The sequence below is a fragment of the Poromitra crassiceps genome (genome assembly GCF_964638095.1).
Source record: "Poromitra crassiceps genome assembly, chromosome: 6".
NCBI lineage: Eukaryota > Metazoa > Chordata > Actinopteri > Beryciformes > Melamphaidae > Poromitra > Poromitra crassiceps.
Genome location: NC_139627.1, coordinates 16509962 through 16520351, shown reverse-complemented (window position 1 = coordinate 16520351; position 10390 = coordinate 16509962). Strand labels below are relative to the sequence as shown.

At 44.8% G+C, this 10390-nt stretch overlaps 1 protein-coding gene across 1 annotated transcript; it reads right to left on the bottom strand.

Moving 5' to 3' along the window:
• Window positions 1-8111: 8111 nt before the first annotated feature.
• On the bottom strand, window positions 8112-9461 carry LOC310777749 (beta-1,3-galactosyltransferase 2-like; the record flags this gene model as incomplete). Its single annotated transcript, XM_083638114.1, has 2 exons — window positions 8112-9128; window positions 9453-9461. The coding sequence occupies 2 exons, from the start codon at window positions 9459-9461 to the stop codon at window positions 8112-8114; spliced, it is 1026 nt and encodes a 341-aa protein (XP_083494240.1).
• Window positions 9462-10390: the final 929 nt, after the last annotated feature.

Sequence of the window (10390 nt, the reverse complement as noted above, 5' to 3'; positions counted from 1 at the left end):
TCCTATAAAAATATGGGAGCCACCGAACGTGTACAACCCATTCCACCGACCCACTAAGTGGCGACAGTGCTCTCCAGACTAGAGAAAGCCGAGCAAAAACAGCAGGAAAAAGCGTGAGGAAACCATTCTCATGAGAATGGTTTGGCGAAAACGCTTTCGCGCTGGGAGCTGGCGCACAACGGTGGGGGATTCCAAAAATAGACTCTGGGTGCAACACACTTTGAAACACGCAGCAGAAAGCCCAGAATCGCACGCAGCTTCATCCCAGCTCACAACCGAAACCCCAGAAACGAGCGAGCCCGATCCAGACTCGCCCGACGAGCGGCCGCCAGGCAGCACAGACAGGCAGCAGAGACTCGCCTGTGACACACGCTGCAGAGCCACCAGAGACACACCCACGGAGGGAGGAGTTTGCAGGAGAGGGGGGTGGGGGTGCTGTTATATTGGAGGAAATTACTGTTCAGAACTATTGTTTAGATGTCTGATGTCTCACTGATGCCAAAAATAAATGGTTAAAGTGACTGTTCTGCCTGTTCTATCGAATTTCACAAAAATGCATTTATCTCAGCTTTCCTTCTCAGATGCTGAAACCATGCTGTATTCAACTGCTAATGCCTACATAACAGAACATGATAAAAACTAACTCTTTTAGACAGAGAAAGCACACATTCTATTAGTTCTTATGAGATATTTTGTGTTCACAAAGTCCTAGCAGAAAATAATCCTCGGCTCTTGAAAGATGAGCCAGAATCCTAAAAAAAACCCTTGGCAGAAGCTACCTACTGTATTGGATAAACTGTTGGCAGTGAATGTGTTAACATGGGTTGCTGCCAGTACTGTGACTGTCAACACAATGCAGGTTACATTGGTGCCGTGACCCGGATGCCCAGTGGGTGTGGAGTGAGTTTAGCGGGGTGAGTGTTGGCGAGTAGGTTGGTTAAACTCACTTCCCACTGTAAAGGCCTGTTAACCGGCTCCGCCAAGGGAACTTGGTTCTCTTGGCATAGTGGTTAGCGCATGAGCTTTGGAAGTGGGAGATCGGTGGATCGAAATCCGCTGCACCCCTGGGCAATCCCTTAACATGGATTGCTGCCTGTACCGTCAACACAGTAGCCTACTGGCACCTTAACACCTCAGGCTCCAGAGTGTGTTTCACACTCTGAAATGCACGTCAGCCATTGCAATAGCTTGCTTTCAGGTGATGTCACGTCACGTCACAAACTACGCCTGGAGGACACTGCAGGGCAGTGAATTCCCATAAAGAAGTGCTATATAACCAGCTGTCAAAATACATATGTTTGAATGTTTGTATGTGTGAATGGGAGCAGCTCACCTGCTATCAGGCCGGGGCGTTGACAGCTATAGACGGTCTCTTTCGTGGACAGCTCAGTCGGTGGTATGGAGGCCAGATACAAACAGCCTCTGCTCAAAAGACGCTTCTTAACTCATTGAGTGCCAATGACGACTAAAGTCGTCAATTCAAATAGTAACGTAGAGTGCCAATGACGACTAAAGTCGTCAATTGCGTTTTTTGACGGTGGGACGTGGATCAAAGCCTGATGCATCTCCTGTAAAAATATGGGGGATGTTGAAGGTGTATAAGCTATTTTACGGACCCATTAGGTGGCGACGGTGCTCTCCAGATTAGAGAAAGGTGAGGAAAAAAACAGAAGAAGCCGTGGACACAGGGAAACTGATGCATGCTGTAACGTTAGCTGTGCCTGTGAACAGCAGCAGCCAATCTGCTCCCACAATTGAGCCTTTCTGTCTGTTGCGATAGCCCCTCCACATGATTAGTTGCCAGAAAAGGAGCACCCGACAGCCGACACCAGCGTCTTTCTGAAAAGATAAATTATTCTCAGCTGGAAGCGCTGGGAGCCGGCGACAAAAATGGCAGAACGATGTGAAAATAGGCTGGGTGCAGCCAGCGCACTTTGAAACGTGCAGCGGAAAATTCAGAGCAGAGAGCCACCAGAGACACTCCCACGGAGGAGGGGTTTGCAGTTGAGGGGGGTGGGGCACGCAGGGCACCATACAACACCGACCCAGACAGCAGGCTCGATGGACAGATTGGCAAACACAAGCTAGAATATCTGATGCCCACCAGCAGTAAATCAAGACCAGCAAGAAGCTGTAGGGTCTGCGCACGCAGGGGCCAGCGCTGCTGGTTGCAGCTAAAAAATATTATTTTGCCATCTGTTTTATTGAAGGAAATTATTTTTGAGGTGTCACTACATCAGAGAATATTAGCTTCAGAGTCAGTGATGTGCTTGAAATGCTTCATTTCACAAAAGGCTCATTATCTCAGCTTCTAGTTTGAAACGTCTGTTTTTGCTGAAACCAACCTATCTTCTCCTGCTGATAACTAAAGAACGGAAAATGATATCAATAAACTTTTTTTTGCTGATGATACAAGATAGTCTCATCGTTCTTTGGGCGTGTTCGGTGTTTACATAGTAATATCACACAATATTCTGTGGGTCTTGAGAAATCACTGAAAACGCTCTGAAAGGGCTGGCACTGGGAGCATCCGTTTTCCAAAAGTGGCTGGCACTCAATGAGTTAAAACAAAAGTCACACACACACACTAACACCCGCACGTGAGAACGGAGGGAAAACTACTAGGGAACAGGGGCTCCAGAGAATCCATGGCCCGGCTTCAATCACTGGCAGAGGGGGGCCTGCGCACCTGAAATGCCATGGATATAAGCTCTAAGCCACTACCACTTCCTGTTTGAACCTCTGATGCAAAGACATAAATTGACATTATAATTAAACAAGGGGTTGTGGCACAAAGAACATGCCGGAGTGAGGGGGTCCTATTGGCATGGCAAAACACCTCAAGGGGTACATACAAGTGATATGACACCCTTCTTCATAACATAAAGATCACCAACGTATATTGTGATTTTCTTTTTTCTCCTAATATTGTCTAAACTAGCCCGTCGGCTTTCCTCATCTCATCCATTCTGCTCTTCGCTTCATGCCCTCCAGACATAGTTTTGATGTCAGAATGAGGCCGCTCGCCAGCACCCTGCATAAGATCTAAATACGGTCACATAAGCGCCACAGGACCGCCAGGTGTGTGATGTCACTCGAGCAATTGTGATGTCATCGGTGATTATGTCATCAGCAGTGATTATGTCATTACATACACTGATGTCATAGTCATTGTGACATCAATCAAGCAAATTTTATTTGCAGACTCAAAATAGAGCAAACACACAACACACAAAACAAGGCTAGGTCGGAACCTAGTATATGGCCATGGCTAACACATCGATTCTATATTATATGTTGCTCTTATGACATTATGTCACAATGCCTATCACATCAATGATGTCATAAGAGCAATTGTGATGGCTGAGCTGCAATACTGTTTATTGGTCTTCCCGTTTTTAGCTGAGAAATATTATGGATAAATCCAATTATGACTTCTCGGGTGTTGCTGGGACTAGAATGAGTGCTCGCTTCATTAACAGGTAACATCGTGATATATTTCATATTAATTAGCTATAGCCTAGCCTAGCTAGATCTAACTAATCGACAAGCATCATCAAGCATAGAACAGAATGATATGATTAACACACATATTACTGTATATAAACACACAAACAGAAATTTAAGGTATTTCTCTCGTGTGGCTGTTCAAGTTTCAATTTTGACTACAGCTTTTACCACAGACAGCAATTAAGATCGGTCAAAGGGCCGCATCTGGCCCCCGGGCCGGACTTTGGACATGCCTGACCTACAGGCTTTGGGGATCTTGTGCAGTTTACCCGCAGTGCTAAAATCACATGTAATGAATGAAGAGATCTTCTGAGATGAATGACTTGGTCCTTCAGTTTTTACCACAAGGTGTAATTCTCTGTAGGCCTCATCTCGGCGGACAGTTGCATCACTGGAAAAAAGAGACGATGCTTTCCAGATTGTTTCCTTCTTCAGCAGATGTGGTGAATAGACAATACCGTACCGTGTGGGAAACAGACGCTGTATCACTTAAGGTTCCCCCGTTATGTGTTGTTTAGGTGTTTAGGTAACCATGGAGACAAAATATGCGGCCTAATAACATCTTACACTGCAGTTTTTATTATTCATTCATTCATTCATTACTTTTTTAATGTGTAGTTCATCCCTTAAAAAAGTGAGACAGTCAATATAAACTCGCCAGAGTTAAACAAACACAGTCAAAAACAAGAAGCTAGTAGCAAGTAGGAATATGGTGATTTTTCATCAGGGCGAAACGTGTGAATTGTCATTAGGCCAATAGATGAGAGAAGGATGAGCTTTTTGCGTGGCTGGCTGATGATGGGACAGTCTAACATGCTGGGTGTGTAGGTCACGCCTTCAGTCAGTGGGGCCCCTGATTTGACGCCCTATAGGCTAGGCCCCTCCCTTATAAACAGAGTATAGTACATTCCTGCTGTGTTTCCCATGATGCATGCTGCAAGTGTGACTGTATATGAGGCTTCTCTTCTCTGTGTGTGTGTGTGTGTGTGTGTGTGTGTGTGTGTGTGTGTGTGTGTGTGTGTGTGTGTGTGTGTCTGTGTGTGCCGTGCACGCATGGGCGTTTCACTACACAGCGCACAAGAAGAAACATTCCACAGAATCATTCCATAGAGGTCAAGTGGTGTAAATTTCAGAAAGACCCTCTGTCACTTTCACAGACCCTCTCATGTTCAGTACATTTCTTTCAGTCAGGAGGACCACTATAGTCAAAAGAACACTTTTATTATCGCCATATGCAGTGTACTTATATCTTTGGCGGTATGACTCTGTTCTCGGAGTCAGCAGCAGCAAAAAGACCCCCAGGTACAGAGGTAGCAACACTGACAACACAAATGACTTTGTTGAAGTCAGACAGTAAGGAGGAGCTGAGATGGGTTGCAGAGGAGGCAGAAAAGGGTATAGGCAGACCGAAGCAGCTTTAAATAAGCTGCACTCGATGAGATCTGCCAATTGAATGCATAGAAGGGAATCAGTTGAGCCATCAGCTGATGTGGATGTGGGTGTGTGATAAATATGATTAGTGTATTTGTGTCATCTTGACATGCTCTAGTATGGAGGTAAATATGACGACGGACCGCACAAATGAGCGAGGAGGAAGACGATTTCTAGCCCAATTTATGGTAAACTACATCTGGGTTGTGGTCACATTACGATCCAGTTTTATTTCAAATTCTTTTACTTCAGAATTATCTGTCAGGTGCACTTAATTGTTGCAGCCGTTTGTCCTAGTTGACCCTCGTCGAGATGCAGGGCAGGCCCGTTAGGTTTTGTGTTTGGTTTTGTCTGCTGATAAAATCAAGATGAGACATTTCTGTTGTTGATGTAGGACACCCAGCCAGACCAAACTAGTCAATTCATGTGAAAGATCGTTTGTTGATTGTTCTCCATAAGAACAACACATTTCTGGCCTCGACAAGGCCATATTTCTTTCAAATTTTCTTTCATTTTGTTGACTTTTTAAAGAGATTTATCTTAAGCCATGATAGGCTACATGTGATGTGCAACGATATTTATTTCTTTTCATTGAATTGTGACATTAATCTTGACACACAAATGTCAGTTCTGGAGCTCTGGTGCAACTTAACATGCTGCTAAAACTCCAAGGAATGATTCTCTTCCACTTCCAGGCTGGAATGAGCAGCCAGAAGGGAGGAGAATGTGAAAGCTTCCAAACGCGACGTGCGTGTTTTTACAGCGGGACGACCTCTCAGCAAAGGTCATCCTGTGCAGGCCGTGTGGCTTGACCAGTTTTGAATCAATCTCCCGGTCAATAGAGAGGCAAAGTGAACGTCACTTCCTGCTTCAACACTGTACCAGAGATTTCCATCCGCCATTTATTTTCCCATAGACATTTCGTAAAATGCTTATAAAAAGAGTTTTACTGGTTCAAACCAAACGGTTCAGCTAACGCTATAATCAGGAGAGACCATAGAACATTTAACTCGGACCAAAAAAACAATATAAAATATTTTCTTCAAACCCGCATTTTTTTACGTTTTGGTCTGAGTGAAATGTTATGCGATCTCTCCTGTTTCTAAATATATCCGAACCGTTTGGTTTGAACCAGTAAAACTCTTTTTGTCAGCATTTTACGACATGTCTATGAGAAAATAAATGGCGGATGAAAATCTCTGGTAGGCCTACAGTGCTGAAGCAGGAAGTGACGTTCCACTTTGGCTCTCTATATGAGAATTGTATGTTGCAAGAAGGAAAACAATTGGTCAACATTCCTTGTTCTATTTCCTCCTATAGCAGGAAACCCGGGAAGAAGAGATTGATAAAAGTGAGAGAAGACATACTGTATTTGTAGAGTATTAGTGTGGCCGTGAAGTGCCTCATTTATTTTGGCTTTAACAGTCACTCGGGCTCCACTCTGTTGTTCCAGGTTTTCACCTCTGTGACCTTAGCAAGACAGCATGCCAAAGTTTAGACTCTTTCCCCACTCATACTATTCAGTATTTCAAAGCAGTTATTAGCCCATATCAAAGGCCTGATGGGACGTTTAGCACTTTAAGATCTGCAGGGTTTATAAGCTCTCATTGTCATGAAAATGTATTATTCATTGTTTTGTTTTTATCAACTGCTCAAGTCCTATTTCATGTCAAGCTTATTAGCTGAATGACTGGATTTCTGGTTGTCAGTTCAAATTTAAATTTTGAAAGTCTATATCCCACTGAGGAACACCATGTCCTGCACGTTGACCAGGTGGCTCAGAGCTGGACGGCTGCACCACACAGTCTATATATGTTGTGGGTTTGAGTCTCAGGGAAGTGAAGACTGAGCAGCTCTGACAGAAATTACTTGACCTTGTAAGACTCACAGAGTTGGACAGCTGCATAGACGTTTTGAGTTATGTCTTACCTTTGCTGTTTTCCAATCAAAAGTTGTGTTTGACTTCATAAAAACGCTACTAATTGCTACTCCATCATCTCTTAAAGCGTTGTTTTTTACAGTCATCGTGTTTACAAAGCCATATGGAGGATTTTACATGGAGTGGTCATCTTCACAGAATACACGAGCTTTGGGTTCAGTCGACAGCATTTCCTGGAAAACTGCCTGACGAGAAGAGCCTGGTGACGCGAGGTTAGCCTGACGTAAATTCTTTCAGTACACGTCGATTCTATTGGCTCTGACGCTTTCATAGAGGTGTCAATCATCGAAATCGGCCAATGGGGTCCCGAGATATCCCTCTGCGTAACGTCCCAGGCTTTGCCTGCAATTTGAAGAAGCCCTTTTGATACATTTCACACAATAAAAATACAGATATAACGCTTGAGGGTTATCCAAACCATAACGCATATTACCTATAGTGATATGTAAATAGGAGAAAAAAAGGTATTTCAGTCTTCTACCATAGAAAAGTCAAATGCACCCATGATGCCCAAAATGTGCCCAGATCAGGTCCGCCTGGGCCTACATGTAGTAAATCATCTGTAGAATTACTCTGGTTGACTTTCTAAGGATTTACTTTGATACAAGCACTCATAAGATATTAGTCTACGGCTCCATAGAATAATTTGGCTACCAACCCATGATTTTCAGGTGCTTTTCATCCAAAATAGTGTTTTTTTAGGCGGAGCTTGATTTTTAATTTTTTGCCATGTTCTAACGGATTTTACTCTGATACAGTACATTTGTAATTGATTCTGACACTTCTACAGCAATCTCACAGGTGTTGGCTAGCTTTTGAAAAAAATAATTTTCAGAAAATACCCTGTAGTTGTGGAGATATACTCCATTCATGGCATGTCATTTTGGGCAGGTGAGCTGAAAAATAGGCTTAGGGATTAACAGGTTAAGTGGCCCTCGGCTTGTCTCTCAAAATATACTATTAGGAAGTTTGTGTGAAGTTTGCTGGATCTTAGGTAAGAGCTCACGGCAGTGATCGATTAGAACCACAGAGATGTCTTTCAGGAATTTATTTGGGATATCAGGCAGAAGCAATATACAGAGTAGCTGGGCCATTACGGAGCATTTTCTACAGTAACAATTACCGTAACACCCCGGTGTTTATTTACCAATAATTGTTTTCAGACCCGGCGTCTATTTGGGACTGGAAAAATCAGTTGACTGTCAAAGTTCCGTGAGCCTCTCTGTTTTTTTTAACAGTAAGGCGCTGGTCTTTTAAAGTCTTTCCAAATCCACACCCGATCAGTGTTTTCAGTAGCAGTGGTCACTATTATTTTGGAGTAAGCACAGCGATTGTAATACAGAGGGCTGACATGAAACAGATTCCACTTTGGGGGGTTTGTGGGTGGGATGCCCAGGTGTCTCATACACAACCCCAAATATACATCCTCAATGTAGACTGCTTTAACGTGTCTGGACGCTTCGACAAGCTTTTTAGGAAGGTCTAAAGACAGAACGTAGCCCAGTCCCAACGCATAACGTGGGTAATGTGACTCAGGGAAAATCGATACAGGTAGGTACCACTTAGATGTTGGGTTCCTGAGAACTTGAGCCCCTGCTGCCACTAGTCCAGTCATGTAGTTTTTCTTTCGAGCCTTTAGCAGCATGTCCACCAGGTTGTGAGAATTGAGGAACGTGTCTGAATCGATCTTCATGGCGTAGGAGACACTGGAGCAGTGAAGGTCCAGCCACTCCAACATCACCATGGTCTTGATGGTCAGGTTCTTGTAGCAGTCCAGGAAGTCACTCTGGATCAGATCCCGGTGCTCTCTGCTCTCCTGCAGCACCTGCTGTTGGATTTGCTCAGCTCCCTCTCCAGGGTGCAGCCCCAACAGGAAGAACAGCTTCACCACTTTGCCCAGCACCATGCTCTCACTGCCCCAGGTGCTGCGGACGATGTCGCGATGCGCCCGGTTGTGGGGCGCCACCGGAACCATCAGGACCACGAAAGGTTTCTGTTGCTCGCATTCGTTTGGCTCATTTATAATGAAGTGGTACTCATAGGGGTATTCCACTGAGTAGGGTCCCGGGGATACATACGGAATTGGTGTTGGCAGCACAGCAGTGGGAGCCTCTGCAGTGGGAACCGGTGGATTCTCCGTCTGTGGGACAGCCGGTGAGAGGCGGACCACCTCAGTCTGTGGGACAGCCGGTGAGAGCCGGACCACCTCAGTCTGTGGGACAGCCGGTGAGAGCCAGACCACCTCAGTCTGTGGGACAGCCGGTGAGGAGTCGGAGGTATTTGTATTGACAATGATCGTGTTTAAAAAAAACAAAATGACTGCCCCAAGCAGAACAAAACAGAAGGAGCGATGGCGTGGCCAACTGATGCATCTCCCAATTCCTCTCCATTCCCCATTAAACCATATAGATATCATAACAGTTCAAAGCAGATATAGCTGGGGAGCTATCAGCCCGCACACTCACCGGATAAACAAAGTTTTAGGTGCAAGGCACAAGAGTTTCAATAAGTAGTAGAGAAGGAGCCAGCACTCGATGATGTGTGGTCTGAATTTCAATCATGGAAGACTAACCTCTAGCATAGTTTAGAGCAGAGGTTCTCAAATGTTTTTCAGCCAAGGACCCCTTACAAGATAGATAGCTTGAGTGACATCACTGATGACATCACAATTGCTCGAGTGACATCACTGGTGACATCACAATTGCTTGAGTGACATCACTAGTGACATCACAACTGCCCCTTCTCCATTTCCCAATATCCAATCAGCTAAGGACATCTGTCTCTCCTGATCTGCTGAGCCAATCACCTAAGTGGTGGTGGTGGTATATAGAGCCCTTGCTACTACATCATTACTCACATTTGTGCCATCATCCTCAGCTGCTGTTCATTATCACTGGAGCAGTTGTCTCGCCCCACCCCCTCCCCTGATCACCACCAACGTCATGGCTCCTGTAGAAATCCCTATGGGGAGATTATCTATCCTATACATCACTGATGCCCCCCCTCTCTCATCTCAAGAGGAGCGTCATCATTTCATGGAGCCATACGCCACACTTAAACTGGTTATTTGTTCAATAAAGCTTGTTAAAACTTCCTACGAGTCTCTCATGATTGAAGTCCTCTTGAGGGTTTTTATTCCTGTTACAACGTACGCGTTTCAGCAGTAGCCTTCATCACCGACAGAACAACACTTTTATAACCCCCACATTCGAGGTATGACATCATTGGTGATGTTACAACGTCCCGGGAGGTATGACACGTCTGCCGTCACACAGTCCGGAGGCAGCCTAGACCGTCTGACATCACCGATGACCTCACAAGGTGAACTCTGACATCATCACCGATCGTGGGCTCCTTGGTTCGTGGGCGTCAATTGCCCCACGAACAGGCCTGATGGTGGGCCATTACGGAGCATTTTCTACACTATATGTGGCCCTCCACACAGTATTGGTTAATCAAGCAAGTTCATTTAGCATTTTTTCCCTTCACCTAATAATGACAGCAGTATCA